The 21,794-nt window shown below is 38.5% G+C and overlaps 1 protein-coding gene across 1 annotated transcript; it reads left to right on the forward strand.

Annotated features, from left to right (window-relative positions):
• Positions 1–4,268: 4,268 nt before the first annotated feature.
• psmb5 (proteasome 20S subunit beta 5) lies at positions 4,269–17,256 on the forward strand. Its single transcript, XM_057858408.1, has 3 exons — positions 4,269–4,559; positions 6,643–6,949; positions 16,889–17,256. The coding sequence occupies exons 1-3, from the start codon at positions 4,335–4,337 to the stop codon at positions 17,170–17,172; spliced, it is 816 nt and encodes a 271-aa protein (XP_057714391.1). The 5' UTR covers positions 4,269–4,334; the 3' UTR covers positions 17,173–17,256.
• The last annotated feature ends 4,538 nt before the right edge of the window (positions 17,257–21,794 follow it).

Consider the following 21,794-nt stretch of genomic DNA (forward strand, 5'->3'; position numbering starts at 1 on the left):
TATAAGCGAAAGTAAAATCCCTAAAAACAAAACAAACAAAAAACCCCGACCTAATTACGGCAAGAAATTATTTATAGCCTGCTTTGTCAAGCAGAATTGAATTTGTAGTCCTCACACAAGAATTGTACTATGAATAAAGTAATAAATAAATAAATATAATTGTGTGATGCAAACAGAACATTTTAATGTGCAATCCAACCCCTTATATCTAAGAGTCAATTAATCTTTTTTATTTATTTATTTATTTTTTAAATGAATCAATCGTCTAAAATCCTGTTATTTGAATAGTGGGTTATTCAGTATTTTTTTAAAAAAAAATTTAATTTAGGAAATTATTTCAAACTGACAATGGAGACAGTTTTACAAACAAACTGATTGGGATTTGGTTTGGTACAGATCATACCAGTAAACAGTCATAAAAATGAAAAACTGGTGTTTTAAATCGCCCAATTTTGATTGAACACATCCATTATTAATTTGCTTTCATTTAGGACTGCCCTGCAATTGGCTGGCGACCAGTTAACAGATGACCCCGCCTTCTGCCCATAACTAGCTGGGATAGGCTCCAGCACCAACGCAACTCTCATGAGGATAAGTGGTATGGAAGACGAATGAATGAATGAATGAATTAAGGACTACGGAATTATGACAGTAATTACTGTTAAAAGGCTTAAATTAGCAAAACTTCTACATTTTCAACTTGAACAAAGTCTCTAAACCAGGGGTGTCCAAACTTTTTGCAAAGGGGGCCAGATTTGGTGTGGCAAAAATGTGGGGGGCCGACCTTGGCTGACGTCCTTTACGTAGAACAATATATTTAAGCAAATTTTAGCAAGCCATTCTGTGTGTCACATTTGCTTTATTATTATTTTATAATTAATAATTTCAACAATCTCGCAACTCGCCTTTGTGGCGTTCTCTTTTGACTCTCGGGCTCTTGCGAAATACTGCTGCTGTGAAATTATACTAGCTTCAAGTTACTTCAATTTATCGCTGCCTATCTTTCCTATAAACTTGTCGTACATGTCAGCGTGTCTTGTTTGGTAATATCGCCTCATATTGAACTCAACAGCGACTGTCTCTTTGCAAATAAGGCTGACACAGTTGTTGCGTATTTCAGTGAAGAAATAGTTCAATTTCCATCTATCCTTGAAGCGTCGGCCGTCGCAGTCAACTTTCTGTTTTTTTGTTAATTGTCGCCATTTTAGAAAATTGGAAGTAAAGGGTCACATGGGTTAATGTTGCTTAGAGTGCTGCTGCCTTTTAGTCGGTAAATGAGGAGCAGCATTTAGTGTGTAAGCTACTTCATATGCTGGTAGCAGCACTGCTGACCAATTTATCAAGTCTGTGTGCGGGCCAGACGTTATTGATTTTATGACAGAAGCTGGGGGCCGGATGAAATTTGACCACGGGCCACATTTGGCCCCCGGGCCGGACTTTGGACATGTCTGCTCTAAACAATGACTAATTAATTATCAAAATAGTGGCCCATCAAATAATTAATATTTGCACCTCTAATGCCAACTGAGTTACTGTATATATCCCCAATCACAGAGCATATTTTACCTTTGTTTATTCGTTTTACTATTGAACTAGCAAAAAGAAAGTGATAAAAAACAAATGTGAAAGGCTTTGCAGAAACAGGCTTTGCTCCATTTCGCTTTCATTTCAGGCAAGATCAAATGTCTCTTGTCAACTAAGAACTGGCCATCTTGTATGAGTATTTTCTGCAAGCTGTCACATTTGGAAGCTCTATAAAAGAGCTGAGACTAAGTTTGTTATTGGAGTTGCAAAAGACAGCATAATTGACCCAGATAACGGATGACAGCAGCTTCCTGAACAAAGGAGTCTAGGATTTGCAAGTTTCCAATTTTCCTGGATTCATTTTAATCTTTGTCTGAGGAGCAAGAAATACATCTACCATTTGTTGGACTGTTCTTCGCTTTGGAAGGTATACTGTATTTGTAGCTTCAAGGATGCCGCTGTGGATCACAACTGGTTTGCTTTAACTTTAAAGGCTAAAACCACATCCTTTGAATTGATCAACTGTAACGGCCTTGGATGGAGACGAAATTAACTGAGAAGAAAAGTTGATATTTCTTGAGTTTTTGCAAGCCCATGTTGACTTCAAATCATCCTCACCAACTGTCTCCACATCGATCTGTTCGCTGACAGCTGAAATAGAACAGCAATCATGGGCTGTATCTTTAAGGTGGGGTGTTGAATGTTCTGTTGCGCTTAAAATTACTTCAATTAACTCTAATTTCTTAGCTCATATTTTGGCTGTGATTACAGGTAAATGGGAAAGCATGCAGGACCTCCAGGGGAAATATAGTGTTGTTTTAATACCAAATTTTGAACGCCTTGGTTGTCTCGGAGTTCAAACTTGAACTTCCCTGACATTTTGGTCTTCTCTCGAACTAGCTGTAGGGCCACACTCTGGATTTTTTGGGGGGCAAAAGTCTTTTTACATACAGTGTGGAGAACAAGTATTTGCCAATGGGAAAACCCATTGGCAGTGTATATGTGCATATAGTTAGTAGGGCTGCAATGATATCTGACTCTCATGGAACAAAACAGTCATGGTATTAATCTCAAGGTACAACAATTATTGCGATATTGTGGGAACGCTCATGGTATTTTAGGTGGGGCAAAGAAGCGACCAAAAGCATGAAACCACTCTGATTCATGCTGGTCCAGTCCTTCTCAAAAGGCATTCATTCTGCAGTTTATGTGTGTTTTTCGTACATATCACCATGCACTTTTATTTCTGGCAATCCAATGTTTGCATTCATATTCCTCCACAGTTATTACTGCAGCAGGGCACTGTTTCACCCCTCTCTAAGCAAATGATTACATAAATAGCTGACCCAAAACAAAATTTTAAGACATGATGGCTCATTATTTTATTTAGGGATAAGACCATGGTAATATTTAGGTAGTTTAAATGCGATATCCCGATGTTGCGAAGATTGTAACATCCCAAATAAGGTATATTGTTTTTGTATTAAGTACAGGCATCAATATTTGACATTATCCGCTGTTTATAAATATTCAAAATAAATGGAATAATGCAGACTGGTGTAAACTTTGGCTCATTCATTTACTTTAAAGAAACAAATTTGAATATTCATTTAACGTTTTTATGTGTTTGTTAACAAATATCTTGTTTAATTGCTACCGTTCGGTTGTTTATACACACACTTTAACGTTCTTTTTTATTTCTATTTATAATTTTACTGATAAGTATTTTTAATAAAACTAAACTCGCCTTTCAGGGGCGTTACCCGGGGGGTGCAGGGGTGGGCAGTGCTTACCCACGGACATGCTCTGCCCACCCAAAGAAAACTTGATGTAGTACTAACGGCAGTCTGGGCACCGCGTATGGTATCCCATTCATATAGTACTGATGTGTTCTAAGTTTTAACCTTTGCGTTGTTACCTCCTCTTTCAACTTAAAAAAAAAAAAAAAGGAAAAAAAAAAGAAATGAAATGTTGGTTTTGTTCCTAGGGGGCGCTACACGCTACACACATTTACGCATATTTAATTTTTTTTTTTAAATATATATTTTTTTACATTTTATCAGGGTTTTCACCAGTGTTCACCTGGCTGTTGAATTTGGTGAGTTTTGAAGCATTCGGAGGGGGTCAAAGTAGGGCTTGAAGCGTCGGCGGGACAAAGAATGTTAGGGAGCGCTACATACTGTATTTGGAATTTATCTTTACACGGTATCAAAGATTGCACCTGTCTTGACCTGCCTGCTGATTTTGGTGCATTCTAAGGGGGTCAAATTGAGCTCAAGGGGGCTGCGGAACAAAGAATAACTATGATAATGATAATAAAACCGAGGAACCACAACAGGTTACCCCAAAAAAACATTTTCACCTGCATGTCCATACTGTTCAGTTATGGATGTGTTCTAAGTCAAATCAAATCAAATCAAATCAAATCAAATCAACTTTTATTTGTTTTGAGTCGACCAAATCACAACAACAGTTATCTCAAGGGGAAAACAAAACATGCTTTAAGGTGCAGTAGCTCTACGCTGGATTTCGACCTACTTGAGCATTGTAGCTTTTTTCCCCCTTTTTTCCCGCCCCCCTCAGGTAAGACTAATGCCCACTCACACCTGGCATCCTGGTAACACCACTGCCGCCTTTCCATTTCAAAAATTAAATGTTTCGCCTGAGCAGAAAAACCTTGACCACTTCTGATACATTATTTTGGACATCCGTCACTATAGAGGGCGCTGTATGACTTTATTCTGTCACAAAAAAATCTGCAAATAAGAAACCACGGAAGTTGCTTGCTCATCCATCGAGCATTTAGAAAAATGGCTCTCGCTAGTGTGTTGAACGCTGATTGTGCTAGTTTTCCCTTTGGCAGTCGTCAAACGGCTGCTTTCGATTGTGGACCCGGACTGAGTGGGCTGGGATTTGAAGCTCCAACGGGAGACGACATAAAATTTGCCATCAAAAATCCACTCTGTGCTGCGAACGATGATGACGTCGAGAGGAAAATCGAGTTTCTGCATGGAACTACTACCTTAGCATTTAAAGTAAGTTACTGACTCCGGTGATAGTCTCCGAACACTTCCAAATGAAATGTAAAATAACATGTATCTATTATAAGATTGACCGGTTTTGGTTGCATTCCGTATTATTGATGCATTTTTTTTTAATCAGACGGAACGTTCTAAACGTTGTCTCCGTTAGCATGTTAGCTTTCTCATAAAGCGCTTAATCACGGCTTCTTTATGATCATTATCAGTTTCCACAAATGATACAGAGAGAATTAAATCATACGTATGACATGCATAACTAAAAGAAAATTCACGAAGTGTGGCAACTTTACATTTAAAATAAACATTTAATGATCTGAAAGTGAAAGTAAGAATACCTTGCATTGTGCCCCATATAAGTGTTCAATTTGACGGAGATTTGCCGAATGGCTGTTTTATTCAAGACAAAATAATTGGACTATTTTAGTGGTTCGTGTCAGGGGCGAAGTATTCTGGACAGATTCAAAGGATTTGGACATTTTTAGACAAACACGGGCTCTGAACAAATTATTATCAACTTAATTGTTGATAAAGTTATTGTTTCTGGCACGTGTAATGTAAACCGATTACAACACAACTAAACTTAATAAAGCACGATTTTTAAAGTTTTGCTTGTTTGCACACTCTGTCTAGAAATGGGTATGTATTCAACATTATGTCATTAATTTGAGGAAACGTAAATATTCTTGTATATAAGGCAAAGTGTTCTTGCTCGAAGCTTGTTTATTACTCCCAAATCAAGTTTACCTTAATAATGACACAATTTTGATGACGGAATGTCATATCTAACTTAGTTGTTGAACTCATCCCAACATTTCGTCAATAAATTTTGCTCAGTGCTTATATATTTCATTGTGCATTATAGAGAAAATCATATTACAAAATGTTTCCATTTTCCCATAGAATTATTGGATCACTGTGCACTAGGCATGTGCCTGTATGATATTCTGACAGTATAACTTTAAGCCAAAATATCACGGTTTCACGGTATCACGGTATTGCAATTACAGCTCTAAAATGTGTTATTTTGAGATATCTGGGTTAAAAAAAATTTTTTTTTTACATTGTACAGGATATTTATTTTTGAAAACATTAGCAAATTGTACATGAGTATAATGTTAAGTTACAATGAATAATAGAAAAACATAGTACTCTAAATAAAATGAAAATAAATGCAGTCCTTTAGGTGAGCCTAAACCCACAGCCATAGCTCAACATTAGTACCATCTGAACAAAAATAATTGAATTATTTTCCATAAAATGCTTGTGTGTATGATTCGTGTCATGTTTAAATTATACACACACTCTCTTTCTCAGCACATACAGTTGCCAGAGAGAAAAAAAACACGTTTTACCACCCCTAGACACATTAAACACGCTGGAGTTAACTCTCGTAGATGGTGGTAAATGTTCATGACTCTGTTTACCAGCCTTTAATTTTGTATAAATGCAAAATCATATTGGAGGTGTTGCCTCCTCTGCAGCCACCCTCTGCAAACATATTTTAAATGTTGGTTGGCCCTCCTCCTCTAAGCCGCGTCCATCAGCAACTTTTCTGTAGGAGAAGTATTACCATATGAGCGATTTCGTTTTCTTCGATGGGGAAAAAGTTCAGAAGTTTCACCTCCTCCAGCCATCTTGTAGCACAGCTGACTCAATGAGACTGAGCAACAACCTGTGGGGGAGGGTTTAGCCTTGCAGCTTCAAGCGAGTGAATTCTTTCTGCATTTTTGGGACATAAAAATACCTCACACCATAACCGAAAATTTTTGCGGTTTTGAAACCTTGACGTTATTGTAACACGGTATACCTTGAAACCGGTATTCGGCACATTTCTAATATGCACATGGGAAAATTAAGCTCTAACTGATGGAATCACTTAAATTGTATTCAAAATATTTCCAAATCCCTAGTTATTGTGAGTGATGATGTAGATGTTAGATAAAACTCCCAAAACACATACTAAAATTATAGTATACATTACTCACAGGTATATATATTGTCTCTGTATTGCTGGAAAAACCTTTATTGGAGTTTTTTTGTGACCTTATTTATACCTTATATATCTTGATCTTTCCAGTTCCAGCATGGTGTCATTGTTGCCGTGGACTCTCGAGCTACAGCGGGCTCCTATATAGCCTCGCAGACGGTCAAAAAGGTAATTGAGATTAATCCCTATCTGCTGGGAACCATGGCTGGAGGAGCAGCAGACTGTAGCTTCTGGGAACGCATGCTGGCTCGCCAGTGCCGCATCTACGAGCTCCGTAACAAAGAGCGAATCTCTGTGGCCGCGGCCTCCAAGTTACTTGCCAACATGGTTTACCAGTACAAGGGCATGGGCCTCAGCATGGGAACCATGGTCTGTGGCTGGGACAAGAGGGGCCCAGGTAAATATATTTTAAAGTATTTTAGCATTCAATGGTTCGTCACTTTTTTTACCTCACCATGATTTGTGGATTTCGTAAGCATTTCATTTGTTATTGCATTTCACTGGGGTCAGGTTCATCGCCGTCAAAATTTTGTTAAATTTCTTGTTTTTGTCGTTAAAATCTATAATCAGGGTTGTTCACAACATTGGTATGTTAATTATTAGTGTACAAATTATTGACCAATAAAAAGGTTTGGAAAATAGCTTGCGCTCTTTGACAATGCAATGTTATTGGCTCAAGAAATAGCCTTTTGCTTTGTATTTATTTTTTTAAAGTGATGGTCCACACAATTCCATTGGTTATTAGCAGTCTAAAGTGATATTACCAGTGTTGTTAATAACAGCGTTAGAGTATAACAGTGTTACTAATGGTGTTATTTTTTCTGTAGTGAGTAATTAATTTTCTCATCTTTGCACCACCGTTACCATTACTGAGGATGTGAAGGGGCGCGTTACTACAATTTGGTTGAATAAACCGCTTGTTGTCTGATTTAGTCAGAGCTGCGTTGGAGATAGCAGAGTGGAAGGGAGGTGGGTGGTGACACTGTTGCAAATGGGATGCTAGGTGGCTCGGAGCGATAGCATAGCGTTCCTGTTAGCATTAGCATTTAACGTGGCGAGCGTCATCTACTCTCGGGTAACGTTTTTTTTTTTTGCATACAGTTCATGGCGTCCAGGTGGGTACAATTAAATGAAAATAATGTACTGTTTTCCTGTTGAGTATGCATTATCATCACCAAGTTGGTGTTGTCCTGGTAGATGCTACGAGATTATATATATATATATATATATATATATATATATATATATATATATATATATATATATATATATATTTATAAAATTACTAAATAAAGTCACTTGCCCTAAAGTTTTCTTGAATGACGGGTCCATGAACATTATGAGTTTTTTTTTTTAAATCAAAACAACTAGAGCAAAGGCAGGATGTTCAGAGCTTCACCTGCATATTGAAAAATATATCTATATATATTAGGGCTATCAAACAATTATAATTTTTAATCGAGTTAATCACAGCTTAAAAATTAATCGTAATTAATCGCAATTCAAACCATCTCTAAATTATGCCATATTTTTCTGTAAATTATTGTTGGAATGGAAAGATAAGATGGATATATACATCCAACAAACTGTACATAAGTACTGTATTTGTTTATTATAACAATAAATCCACAAGATGGCATTAACATTATTAACATTCTTTCTGTGAAAGGGATCCACGGATAGAAAGACTTGTAATTCTTAAAAGATAAATGTGAATATTGTGACTAAATATTGCCATCTAGTGTATTTGTTGAGCTAAACGAAATGTTTGAATAGAGTTTGGCCAAAGTCTGAGTATTATTTAGCATTGCTATTTTGATTGGGAATGCCAGTTCTCTTTGCATTGAGCGCTTTTCTTTTTGTCACCATTTTTTTTTTTTTTTTTTGAGAGAGATAGGAATATTTGATGTGCTTTCAGTAAATGATACTGTAGCGACTTTTCCGCCCAAATGCATGATGGGAAGTTGGGCAACCGTGACTGTCAGTGGTGCCTGCAAATGGTATAAATTCCCTGCTATGTGCTCAATACAGGGTGTTAAGAAAAAGATCATCTCCTGTCATTATTCCCCACGTGGCTCGCCACAATAGCTATTATTGTGGTGGAAGAGATGCTTTTGCCAACAAATAGCGCGGCCCCAATGAATGCCTGTGTCCACTCCACTCGGTTGTCTCTGCCTCTTAGCTCTCAGTATACATAAAACGGTGCCATTGTAGTCCTGTTTGCGGCAATGCGTGAGTGGGTTGTTCCGTGCATGTGTTAAATATTTGAACGTGATTAATTTAAAAAATCAATTACCGCCCGTTAACGCGATAAATTTGACAGCACTATTGTATTTGTTAGGGGTGTGGCAATACACACAAGTGCGGGTTCAGTACAACAGGAAAAACAAAAAGGCTTTTTTTTCTCACAGCATTTGAAAGTTAGCTTGCATACCATTACACTCTTTTTTAGGTAAAATAAAAAAAAAATATATATACACTAGTATAAAAAGTGTGACCTATGTTTTCTTTTTTTGAATGAAAAAAATCCAATTCATTCAGTTAATATAAACATATTTGATGTGAAAAATGTTATGGAATGTAACGTAATAAGTTAGCGTGTAGAACATGAAAAGTCAGTTACTTTGCTGAGTAACTAATTACTCTTACAATGAGGTAACTGAGCTACTAACTCAATTACCTTTTGGGAAAGGTAATTTTTAACTATCTAATTACTTTTTTTAAAGCAAAGTTATCTACACTGGATGTCACACTCTCAATTGACCATATTTGGGTTTTCGACTGTCATGATGAAATTGTTTATTACTTCATACAATGCAACCGCTGTGATTGAAAATATTATTACCCAACGGGAAGGGAGTAATAATTTTTTTATTTGAGCATGTCGTTTATTTTGTTCAACTATGAAACTATTGTTTCTTAACTATGAAATAACTCTGAACTCGGTTAAAATGTGAGTTTAAAGTAAACCAATTAGGAGCCATTCAAATACAAAATGCATTTGTAGTTGGTGCAGATGCCCACGAGATGGCACTGCAACCCCTGTTCTTTCCAAGGTAGAGTAACCGCTTGAAATTGCTACATGCTGCCACTTTTGATTCCCGGATGAGGCTGCTGTACATCACTGAAGGTGTACATAAAGAGTTCACTATATTGATGGCTAATCTATAAGTCTGGGTCTGCTGGCCAGTGAGAGAGGCTGATTGGCCTTTGGATCCTGGCCGGCCCTGCAACAACTGTTGAGCTGATCGCTTTAACATTCAGTGAGATTGATGTGGGCTTCGTTTGGAAAGCAGACTCCACTGTGTGCACTGTTACTTTTTTCTTGTATGTCAAACAAGGTAAATGACATACCCCAGGGAACCAACTGGGAACATAATGATCCTTGTGGATGTCCAGTTGCCATGGGAGCTCTTCAATGACAGGTATTGAAGGGTCAAGTAAATGGCTTGTTGAATTAAATCACCCACGATTTAGTGAGACGCTTGTGAGCCGACTATAAACCCACACAGTTAATGAAAGGCTAGTGACTTTGCTTTTGATTGTGTGTACAGTGAATCCCATAAATCTCGCCCGTTCCCGTACAGTCCTTATTAATCGATGGAAAAAGATGTCCACCTGTTCTTATTATGTTTTAACAGTCACCACTCCCGCACAGCTTGTCAACAAAACTTAAAGCCAGCTGTACAATCTGTGTTCAACAATCTGCAATTTAACAGTTTAGTCTGAACATGAATGCATTCATGTGTAGTTTTTTTATGAAGTTAGGGTGAAGACCACGGGAGTGTTTGGAAGGGAATGAATTTGGGACGAGCTTTTTCTTGCTTCTCCGATTCTATTCTTGGGTCTCCTGATTTGCTGTCATGTGTGGTACTTAACACGAGAGGCTGCCATTCTAACTGTCCGCCTGCACCATTGTTTGTAACAAGTCTCTAACTATTTTCAATTGGAACACGCAGGTGTCAGGGTGGCAATTTTAGCCCATGCATAGGCATAATAATCAGGGCAAGCGCAAAGGAGATGCTGAAGAAGCTGCAATTTGTCAGCTGAAATGAATGGCAAGCTTCTTTCCTCTAGAAAAGCAAGTGGCTCTCCTTATTGCTAATAGTCTGTCACTAGTTTGCGGTGAATGTGCAATCTGGTGATGTTTTGTTCAAAGTGTCTTTTTTTTTTAAACCACCAGTGAATATTTGGCAGGCTGGAAAGTTCAAGTTTCTGCTTTGGAAAGTGTCATGAAACACTTGCGTCTTTTATGTTTTTCTTATTTTTACCATATGCATTGGGGGTGGATTGGTATTTGGTGGGAGTGAAAGTTGTTCTACATTGATCTGGGATTAGGTTTAGTAAATTTCTGCAATGGTGTGGCAATTTGCTCACTGCATGGCTGCAACAATCTGATGTCCCGATGGAGGTTTTTTTTTTTTTGCTTCCGTTCTGATTTTTTTTCTCCGATGTTTTGCCAATTCCGATCCCCATATTTTTAGGCCAGTAAAAAAATAGAGGTGTAAGGGTAAACTAATGTAATTTCAGTTGGGTTTGGTTTTTGAAGTGCTCGGTTCGGTTCATTTTCAGCACAATAAATGCACCAAAAAAAAAAAAAAAATCAAATGCTTTTATTTTTAAAAATGTAAACAATAGAACTTGTGTAAATGTGTTTAAAGGACCCTTTTGGGTGATATTTTAAATACAGTACACTCAGAGTTCATAAAATTAAAGCCAAAATAAACAATCGTAGCAATTAAAAATCTTATAATTATGAATGAACAAACAAAACTAAGCTTTGCGTAGTAGCGACAACTTGAACATGACATGTAATTATCCAGTTAATATTTTTGTGAGGGATGAACATATACACATTTTCTTCAGCACATATTTGGTTGCAGTGACAATATACAGCTGACTTTCTTTCATGTAGATTCAACATTCATTGTCTAATTTTGCAGCAATTGCAGCATAACTATTATGGGCGTAACGGTACACAAAAATCTCGGTTCGGTACGTACCTCGGTTTTGAGGTCACGGTTCGGTTCACTTTCGGTACAGAAAGAAAACAAAATGCAAAATATAAATGTGCTAGTTGATTATTACACACTTTTGTGCTTTCAGCAATGGGAACATCAGCCTATACAAAGCTAGAATTCTGCTGAAAAAGTAGCGGGTATTTAAAGATAATCCAACAACAATTTGCCTTTCAGACCCTGCGTATTGGTCAGCTTTCTTTCTGAAAGAAAGAAGAAAAAGAAGTCCTGTGCTAAAGAGAAAAGCAATCCCAATGACAAAGATTTTAACATGTATTTTACAAATGAAATGCCTCAATGAAACATTTTTTTTTCTTATGAACGGTTTTCAAAAGCTTTATTGGTGGATTTTCTCAAGTTAAAGTGCCACACAGAAATTAATAAATTTAATTGTGTAAGCAGGATGTGTGTATTACTCCTATTATTTAATTACAGGTGTTTTAGCTCATTCCAATTTATTTTATTTAAATGGGCTATTATTTTATTATGTGTTTATATTGTACAAATGTGATTTAGTATTCATTTATATTGTATATTTTATGTTGTATAACTTAAGTTCCTATGTGAATATTAGTTCCAACTTGTTTTGTTGTGGTAGGAGGGTTTTGTATTGAACACGGGGCCGTGTTGGTTATTATTATAGCAGAGAAGACGGCAGTAAATCAACAAAGACAAGTCAACTGTGCCCCGATCTACCACTCAAGAGATCTGATGGACTCACAAAGCAGGTTACGATTGCATATTAGTTTGAAAATCGACCGGATCCACTGTATTTTTACACGAGCGACTTCCGGCCTGATCCTAGCTACCGGTAGTAGTATTGATGCAGGATGGCTGCGTCTCGCGTCAAATAATAAACTCTGCCGTTCTTTTCGCCTGCGTCGCGTTGAGCCGCTTCTGGGACACATCTAACACACGGCCGCACTGCGACTAGTGTGCATTGGCTGATTGACTCTAACGCCCGCGTTTCACTGCGTTCTCGTGGCGGCCACGTCGCGGCGTTGACGTTTCTGGGTTATACTGTCCTACCGTGTTGGTCCTCATAGTAGAGAAGACTGAATAAATATAATCTACACAAAGAAACTGTAACCCGATCGACTCACAGCCTCGAAAAGCAAGGGTTACATTACGTCAGAAACTCGTTCAGTACGCGTCCGTTCCGAATTGAGAACCATGTACCGAAACGGTTCAATACTATTACATGTACCGTTACACCCTTAGTATTTATATATTTTTCTCCTCTGCTTGGCCAGAAAAATGAAACATTACTGGTAACCTAAATTGTTTCTCTTGGTTTCTGTTTCCTAAAGGAAGAAAGTTGCCATTTAAATTGATTTCAGTTGTGTCATGTCAAGATCTGCTTCGTTCCCCTTCATAATTAAACAACTGAATGACTATCCTCCGAGACCGGTAATTCCAGATTTGTTTTCAAGTGGTTGTAGCCAAAGCTAAATCAGATTGGATATGCAGTCTGTGAGTGGTAATTTCAACATGTCACATATCCTCAATAAGATTGAAGTCTTGATTGCATCTATCCATTCTAACACTTGAATGTAATTTGTTATTTACCCAATAGGTTTGCGCTGTTTGTACGTTTAGTTATTTTCCTTAAGAAGGTAAATGTGAGACCCTTTTTTAGGTACCGTATTGGCCCGAATATAAGACGTTTTATGCATTGAAATAACACTGAAAAAGAGGGGGTCCTCTTATATTCGCGGTTTAGACATTATACCCATTCACAACGCTAGATGGCGCCAGATATCATTGAAGCGATGTTTTGTCATGACAGCTCTCAGCTACTCTCCCCATTCACAACACTAGATGGCGCCAGATATCATTGAAGCGATGTTCTGTCATGACAGATCTCAGCTACTCAGTTTAACCAGTTTGCATTATTTTATTGCAATGTTTTTCCTTATTCAGATTTGTTTCAATACTGCAATTAGTTAGACTTCACTTTGATGGTTAATGCAGTTATTGCAATTTTCTTTGTTTTATCACAATAGATTGGTTTATTTGCGTTTCAAAAACCAGAAGCCATTCATTTATGAATGTGATTGCACTTTAGTTTACATATTTAAATGTTCAGATATTAAAATTTGAATGAGGCAAAATCGCATGCTTTTTCACTCAAATATATTGTTATAATCAGGGGTGCACATAAGTGGTCTGCATGCGGGCATGCGTACTGGACGTAGACAAACGCACTGGCCCTCAACGGCTTCCATACGCTTTTGCGTACTGATGGCTGACCACTGTATTTGCGGCGGACATGAGAAAATCACTTCTCAAAATGTCAAAGAGGCAGGCCCCACTGAGTAATTATTTCCGTGTTCTCCCACCCCCGTCAAAAGGCAGACAGACAACAGAGATGTCACCGGAGCTACCGAAAAAAAAAGGACTTTTGCTGAAAAGTGGCTGCAGGAGGTACCATGGCTAAAAGCTAATGATGCTCGCATTGTGGTGCAAAATTTGCCGTGAGTATCCCAATGTCGCTGATAAGAGCAGTGCATTTTATGTAGGGTCAAAGAATTTCAGCCATCCAAACTTTGAAAAGCACGAAAAAAACAGAGAGCATGTGGCAATTAAGCAAGCTATCGATGTCAGACAGGACCCTACTCGACCAATGGACAAGTGGCGAAATAAGGTTAATGAAGAACAGCGCCATGCACTGACAAACTTGTTTTTGCTTTTCACAAAGCTAAACATGCACTTTCAATGAGTTCTTATGAGGTGGACATCCCACTTTTACAAAGGCTTGGAGTTAATGTTAGGAGGCAAAAAAAATATGCGCACCCCTGTTTATTTCTTTACATTTCACTTCAAAGTAATTGCAATTTTGTCGTGCCAGTTGATGTTCATCAAGCGTTAATTGTTAATTAGGGCTGTCCCAAACGACTAATTTTCTCCCGATTAGTCAGCCGACTATTTTTACGATTAGTCGACTAATCTAATAATTTTTTTTTTTTTTTTTTAAATAATTTAGCAATGAAATTTTTGTTGATGCTTATCAATTCACAAAAAAACATATTGGAACACTCAAATTATTTATTAAAGTACAAATAAAGACATAAATAACAATAATAAATCACAAATAAACAATGAGTTCAAATGCTGATAGAATTAACTAGTGTAGCATCCCGATTGAAAAGATGGTCTCTTAAACTGATGGTTTAAAACTTTTATTCCATCCTTGATGTAAACACACTGTAAGAGCTACGGTGCACACAAATAAAGCAACACAATTAGAAATTAACAAAAACTTTTCACCTTTTTCCTTTTAAACCTTATTTATATATCAATGAATTGCCTATATGAATTGCCTTTACCTTAATTTATTACCTTATCATTGACAGTCTCTCCCTTGAGTGCAACCACTGTATATACTGTATATATTTATGACCTTTTAACCTTATATAATTTTCTATACCATAAAATAAACCATAACATGAAATAAACCTTTCAATTAGCATTAAGAACAATACTAACAGCACTTATAGGCCCATTGTCAATGAAACATTATTTAGTAAGGCGACAGCACCCTCTGGTGTACAAAAAATGAAAAAAAAAAAAAAATTACAAACTGCGTGAAGGCGCTTGAAGTGTTTATTCACGGCCGACGTGCAGCCAAGCTTGGCATTGAAGAGACACGAAAGAAGAGTGTACTCTCCTTTGTTCTTTGAAATAAGGCAATGTTTTGGACACTCTGGTGCGCTTTTTTTGGCTTTGTGCCGCTTTCCCCGCTTGCAAACAGAGCATCCGACATTCTGACTCAAATATTTTTTTTAACCCTTCATTAACAGTCGACGGGATGTTGTGCTCGTCGACGGATTTACGTCATCGATGACGTCGACTATGTCGACTAGTCGGGACAGCTCTATTGTTAATATAATTAATTAAAGGTAATTGGCTCTAAGTAAAGCTTGTCATAATTTTATCGCATCAGGCGGGTCGGCTCTCAAGCTCAATGAGGACCAAGTCATATCTCCAGGTCCTCCTCTGGGCAAAAAGAGTATGTGCACCCCTGGTTATAATCATTTGTTTCAAATGTACTTTATTTATTTTCTGTATAAAAATTAATTTATTGTTCAAAAAGTCTTTTTTTCAAACTTGAGTCTTGAAAAAGAGGGGTCGTCTTATAATCAAGGCCGTCTTATATTCGGGCCAATACGGTATTCTGCAGATTCCATCAGCTTTTTGTTTGAGATTGCCCATATTGGGCTCCATCCGTCTTGAGTTTGACCAAACTTCTCTCTGCTACCTTAACAAAAGCATTTCCACAGTTGCGTTCAGGGTCATGTTCACTGTTCGTTTTCCACCACACATAGCACCATTAGCATTCAAGCCAACAACTTCAATGTTGGTCTCATTTATCATAGCAAGTCCTCCACACGTTTGCTGTATCACTCATTCCCACCCGCCCCCGGCTTGGCTTTTGTCAATCTGTAAACAGGACACAACTTTTTTTTTTTTTTTTAACAATAGCATTCTTCTTGCCAATTTCCCATAAATAACATTTGTGGAGGGCTGTTTGAACAACTTGTAGGTCTTCACTGAACAGTTGTATTGATAGCATTTGCTTACACAAAGGTCAACTATTTGACCACAGGGTCAGGGTTAAGGGCAGAGTGACATTGGTGTCCGTCTGTCCATCATAGCTGCAATTTTGGTGTATGTGAACAGTTCTAAAGTCTTTAAGATGCGCCTTTTAGTGTCTTTAGATAACTGAGCATGCATGTTTTGTCAGTAAACCCCTACAAGCACGGGAAGAGCATGCAAACTCAATCCATCTGGGAAATAAAATCACCTTGAACTGCACAGAAGACTATCCTTTTCTACATAATGGCCTCTTTGTGCTGTTCATGTGTGTGCATGTGCAGGTCTTTACATCTTTATTGCTATAAATTAGTATTAGCAGAAAAGCTACACAAGTCACATGTCCCCTGGATGTGCTCGCAGTGCTTGTCCTCCCCAGAGGTGCAGCTAACTGTACAGCTTTGGATGCAGGTCGATAGTTAATTTTTGGCAGGTTTGCGGGGATCAATAAAGCCCTGAGCAGAACCCCTGGGCGGAAAACGATGTGGCTAGCGCATCGTCAGCAGGTTCCGTGCTCGGCTTCATTTTACTTGAAGTAGATGCAGCTGTTCTATCTGCCGGCTTGTCTTCACCCGGAAAGTTTGCAGCTGCTTATATTAGCACTGGAAGATTCTGTGCAAGTGTATAATCCATGTGAAAAGGCAACAATTGAACACTTGAGTTAAAATTTATGCTTTCCTATTGGCTCTTCTACCTTTCTAAAAAATCTGCTTTATTCACAGGGCTCTACTACGTAAACTCGGAGGGGAGCAGAATTTGTGGTGACCTGTTTGCGGTGGGCTCTGGTATGTCGTATGCCTATGGTGTGATGGACAGCGGCCTTCGGCACGATATGTCTGTGGAGGAGGCCTGTGATCTAGGCCGCCGCGCTATCTACCAGGCCACGTACCGGGATGCCTACAGTGGCGGCCAGGTCAACCTGTACCATGTTCACAGCGAAGGCTGGACCAGGGTCTCCCAGGAAAATGTGCTTGAGCTACACCAGAGATATAAGGATCAGGCATGATTTTAAATGCTCTTGGTGGGAGGGGGGGTGAGGGGTTTGGAGACACATTTACGTTTGAGTTCAAAATTGAAGTAATTCTAATTGAATTGATGAAAAAAAACTGCTTACTCTTTGATCCCTGTTTATTAAAGCATACACTGACTTAATTGTTCAAAGCTTTTTGTTCTTCTTTCTTACAATGTCATCGACTTCCATCAGGTCATGAAGTCCCCATCTACGTAAAGACACAGTTGCTGTGAATGGCGCTAAGACTTTTGGGTACACCTCATGAATAGCAACAATGACTAGACATAGTTAACTCACGGAGGACATGAATTCACAAACTAAGTAAAGTCACGGTTGCAACTCAGGAGGAGGGTACAAAGACTTTTGGGTGCACCTTCCGAGTTGCAAACTGTGACTTTACCTTGTTGGTGAATTCATGACTTCTATGTTCTGTGAATACAAGTGTAAATAGTAGGGATGTGCGCGAGTAGTCGTTTAACTGTTAAACCGCCTTCTCATAATAAAACATTTCGTATTTTACTAGTCGATTAAATGCAGCATTATGTATCTGGAGCCCCTTTCAGACATACATACGCAGAACTAAGGTAAATCCCGGGATTTAAACGGGTAGCCCTTATGTCTGAAAGCAATTTCCCAGGTCAACTGACACTGAGATGACACGAACATTGACCGAGTCGTGTCCTAGTATAATGTCCGGGACGTCACCGGGCCGCGGCATGCATGAAAGCAGACTTTTAATTCCCCGGTCACATCATGAAGGCTCATGACATAAATATCACGGTGGGCTGATTGTCATTCATCTTTCTTCGCAGTAAGACAAAAAGCGGTAAACATCACAATCATCAATATGGCAAACTGGGCAAACTCGAAACATAACAAAATTAAATTGCTACAGAATCTTTGAACCGAGGAAGAGACAGCCCATCGTCCATATTTGGAAATAAATGACATGTCCGGGTTCTAAAATCCTCCACGCATAGAGAGCGCCAAGTTGCCGACACGGGACAAGTCTGAAAGTGTCAGTAATTCCCGGCACATCTCCCAATGTCTGAAAGCCATTACATGGGGAAAGCCCGCATCACATTACTCGGGAATTTAGAGTGAAGTCTGAAAGACCATTTAGTTCAGGGGTCGGGAGCCTTTTTGCCTGAAAGAGCCATGAACATATATTTTTAAATGTAATTCTGTGAGAGACATTCAATATGTTTAAAACTAAAAATACAAGTAATATGTGCATTTCATGTAATTTCAACACTTTTAAAGTACAAGAAGTCTGAATTCTTTTTAATAATATATAAATAATATTTTAATAATAAATAAAATAGCTATTTTAGTATTTTGTTGTGCCCACAGATAGATTCACCCTGTTTAAAATGTTTCATCCTGTTTTGTTGTGTTTGTGGAATATATACACACAAATTCCAGCCTGAAAAGACTTGTACTTACGGTTTTAAACCAGCAGGGAGCAGCGTTTGCTTCTTGGCGTGCATGGGCAATAAATGTTCGCTTTTCAAAGCCAATAAGAAATGAGCCGCCTTTGAAGCAATGCGAGACGGACGTTGTAAACTAGTATTTTTTTTCTTGATTCAGGTGAGAAAAAGTATAATTTGACTGTATATTAGCGGTATATTGTGATGTCTACTGTGTGTTAATATTCTCGCAGTCTGCGTGATGTCACGATGACGTCATCTCGCGTAGCAACGTGTCGCCATTTTGAAACTGGGGCATGCACAGGTAAACATCCGCAGACAAACGTCTGAAATTCAAATATTTCAGCTGTTTTGCATCTTTTTTTTCATAAAAACGTCTTAAACATGACTTATTATTATCACGAGTCACTGCCGACAGACGCGAGGAGGCGATACAACTTAAAATTAACGTGTATTGGCCTGCAAATCTGCCCATACAAGGTCGCAGCTGATAGCTGAAACAATCCAAAGGAATTGCCTGCAGTAGAGTTTGGAAACATCTACAACTCCCTTAAAGTCACCCAGTAAGTTGACCTTTATCAATTACGTGGAATATGTACTGTGTGGAACTAAGAGAACTGGTAGTATATATGGAGTGATTATTTCTGCCGTAACCGGTAATTCGCCTCCAAGCGTTATTTAGCCGTGAACACGTCACGGCAAAATAACCAATTCCCACCAGGCCAATAATATACCGATTGACCGATCAGAGCAGTTCACGGCAAAAGAAAAATAACGCTTTGCGAGTTGTTGGTTCCGGTAATAATAATCACTACCTAGTCTATTGAATCCTAGCAGCTAATTGGGGCAAAAAAAAAACAAAAAATTGATTTAAGTTTACTCAACAGTATTAAAATGTCGGCTGCAAACGTAAATGTGCCTGGTCCAATGAACCGTCTTTTACTGTTCCTTGATTGATTGCTTTCAGGAAATTGCTTGTCCTTTTCTTCTCACGAGGAAGAATGAAGAACTTCAACTCTTTCTTGTGTTACAACCTGCAACATGCCAACTTTTAGTCATTCCGACGGAAAAAAAGACCGCAAATAAGACAAAAGTTCAACGCGTTTGTACAACAATGCTCGACAGAGCAACTGCTTGTGACTCGTGTTTTGCCCCAGTTTCAATATGGCGACGCTTTGTTGTGGCTGGTGACGCCATTAATGCCCGGATGTCCGACTGCGAGAATAGTTTAGAAATATGTTAATCATTAAATATGTTTATGTATGATTGCAGATGTGTTCATAATGGCGAGTGGACGACGTATGAATGCTAGTAGTGTCTAAAATGCAGAAGTTAATTGTTTTGTCTCAAAAATTGTATTTTTTTTTTTTTTTTTTTATAAATATGATTATATAAGAATTTGCATTTTAGAGTGAATAAGAAATGAGCCATCTGTGTGCAGCAATGCAGGATGGATGTTGTTTGTTTCAGCTGTACAAGAAAAATGAAAATTAAATGTGTAGCAACAGACAGAAGCATTTAATCTGTGTCTACACCACGCTACAGATGCATAGCTATTATTTCAACCGGCTGCCACACGCATCATCAGACTTGTCAGACGTTTTCCACTGCCGCACCCGTCCTGACTGTCGCCTGATCACTGGCTTGCCAATGGAAAAAATGTGAGCACCCCTTACTGGTAGCTCTTTTTAATGCTTCCCCTGGGGCCCTTACGCCCGCCAGGTTTTCCCCGAAGTCCTAGAGCCATTAACCATTAAATAACGAAACTTTTTTTTTTCCCTTTCTCCCCAATAATTGAAGATTTGTCTGCAAGCCAGATACCTCCTTCAAAAAAAGCCATATCTGGCTCGCGAGCCATAGGTTCCGACCCCTGCTTTAGTTTTTTTTGCATCAATCGAATTTAAATATGAATGTTTGGGCTAAATTAGCTCATATATACACACAACGTTTGCATTTTATTATTATTTTTTAAATTTAATATGTGTATTGCAAGTTTTCTTTCTTATAGACTAGTCGCAAATAAAATCTGAAACTAGTCAACAGGGAAATTAGTCGAAATTCCCATCCCTAGTAAATGGTGAGCATTTGTTCTGCTTAATAAAAGGAGACTAAACCTTGTCAAGTGAAAAAAAAAAATGTGTATACGTACATACAGTGGGGCAAATAAGTATTTAGTCAACCACTAATTGTGCAAGTTCTCCCACTTGAAAATATTAGAGAGGCCTGTAATTGTCAACATGGGTAAACCTCAACCATGAGAGACAGAATGTGGAGAGAACAGAAAATCACATTGGTTGATTTTTAAAGAATTTATTTCGAAATTAGGGTGGAAAATAAGTATTTGGTCACCTACAAACAAGAAAGATTTCTGGCTGTCAAAGAGGTCTAACTTCTAACGAGGTCTAACGAGGCTCCACTCGTTATCTCTATTAATGGCACCTGTTTTAACTCATTATCAGTATAAAAGACACCTGTCCACAAGTCAGTCAGTCACACTCCAAACTCCACTATGGCCAAGACCAAAGCGGACACCAGAGACAAAATTGTAGACCTGCACCTGGCTGGGAAGACTGAATCTGCAATATGTAAAACACTTGGTGTAAAGAAATCAACTGTGAGAGCAATTATTAGAAAATGGAAGACATACAAGACCACTGATAATCTCCCTCGATCTGGGGGTCCATGCAAGATCTCACCCCGTGGCGTCAAAATGATAACAAGAACAGTGAGCAAAAATCCCAGAACCACACGGGGGGGACCTAGTGAATGACCTACAGAGAGCTGGGACCACAGTAACAAAGGCTACTATGAGTAACATAATGCGACGCCAGGGAATCATATCCTGCACTGCCAGACGTGTCCCCCTGCTGAAGCCAGTACACGTCCAGGCCCGTCTGCGGTTCGCTAGAGAGCATTTGGATGATCCAGAAGAGGACTGGGAGAATGTGTTATGGTCAGATGAAACCAAAATAGAACTTTTTGGTAGAAACACAGGTTCTTGTGTTTGGAGGAGAAAGAATACTGAATTGCATCCGAAGAACACCATACCCACTGTGAAGGATGGGGGTGGAAACATCATGCTTTGGGGCTGTTTTTCTGCAAAGGGACCAGGACGACTGATCTGTGTAAAGGAAAGAATGAATGAGGCCATGTATCGAGAGATTTTGAGTGAAAATCTCCTTCCAT

Source organism: Corythoichthys intestinalis, chromosome 14, assembly GCF_030265065.1.
Source record: "Corythoichthys intestinalis isolate RoL2023-P3 chromosome 14, ASM3026506v1, whole genome shotgun sequence".
Lineage (NCBI taxonomy): Eukaryota > Metazoa > Chordata > Actinopteri > Syngnathiformes > Syngnathidae > Corythoichthys > Corythoichthys intestinalis.

Coding starts and splice junctions, on each gene's coding strand:
- psmb5 (XM_057858408.1), top strand. CDS start 4,335: ATGGCTCTCGCTAGTGTGTTGAACGCTGATTGTGCTAGTTTTCCCTTT. Junction 4,560..6,642: donor CTACTACCTTAGCATTTAAA/GTAAGTTACTGA, acceptor TGATCTTTCCAG/TTCCAGCATGGTGTCATTGT. Junction 6,950..16,888: donor CTGGGACAAGAGGGGCCCAG/GTAAATATATTT, acceptor CTTTATTCACAG/GGCTCTACTACGTAAACTCG.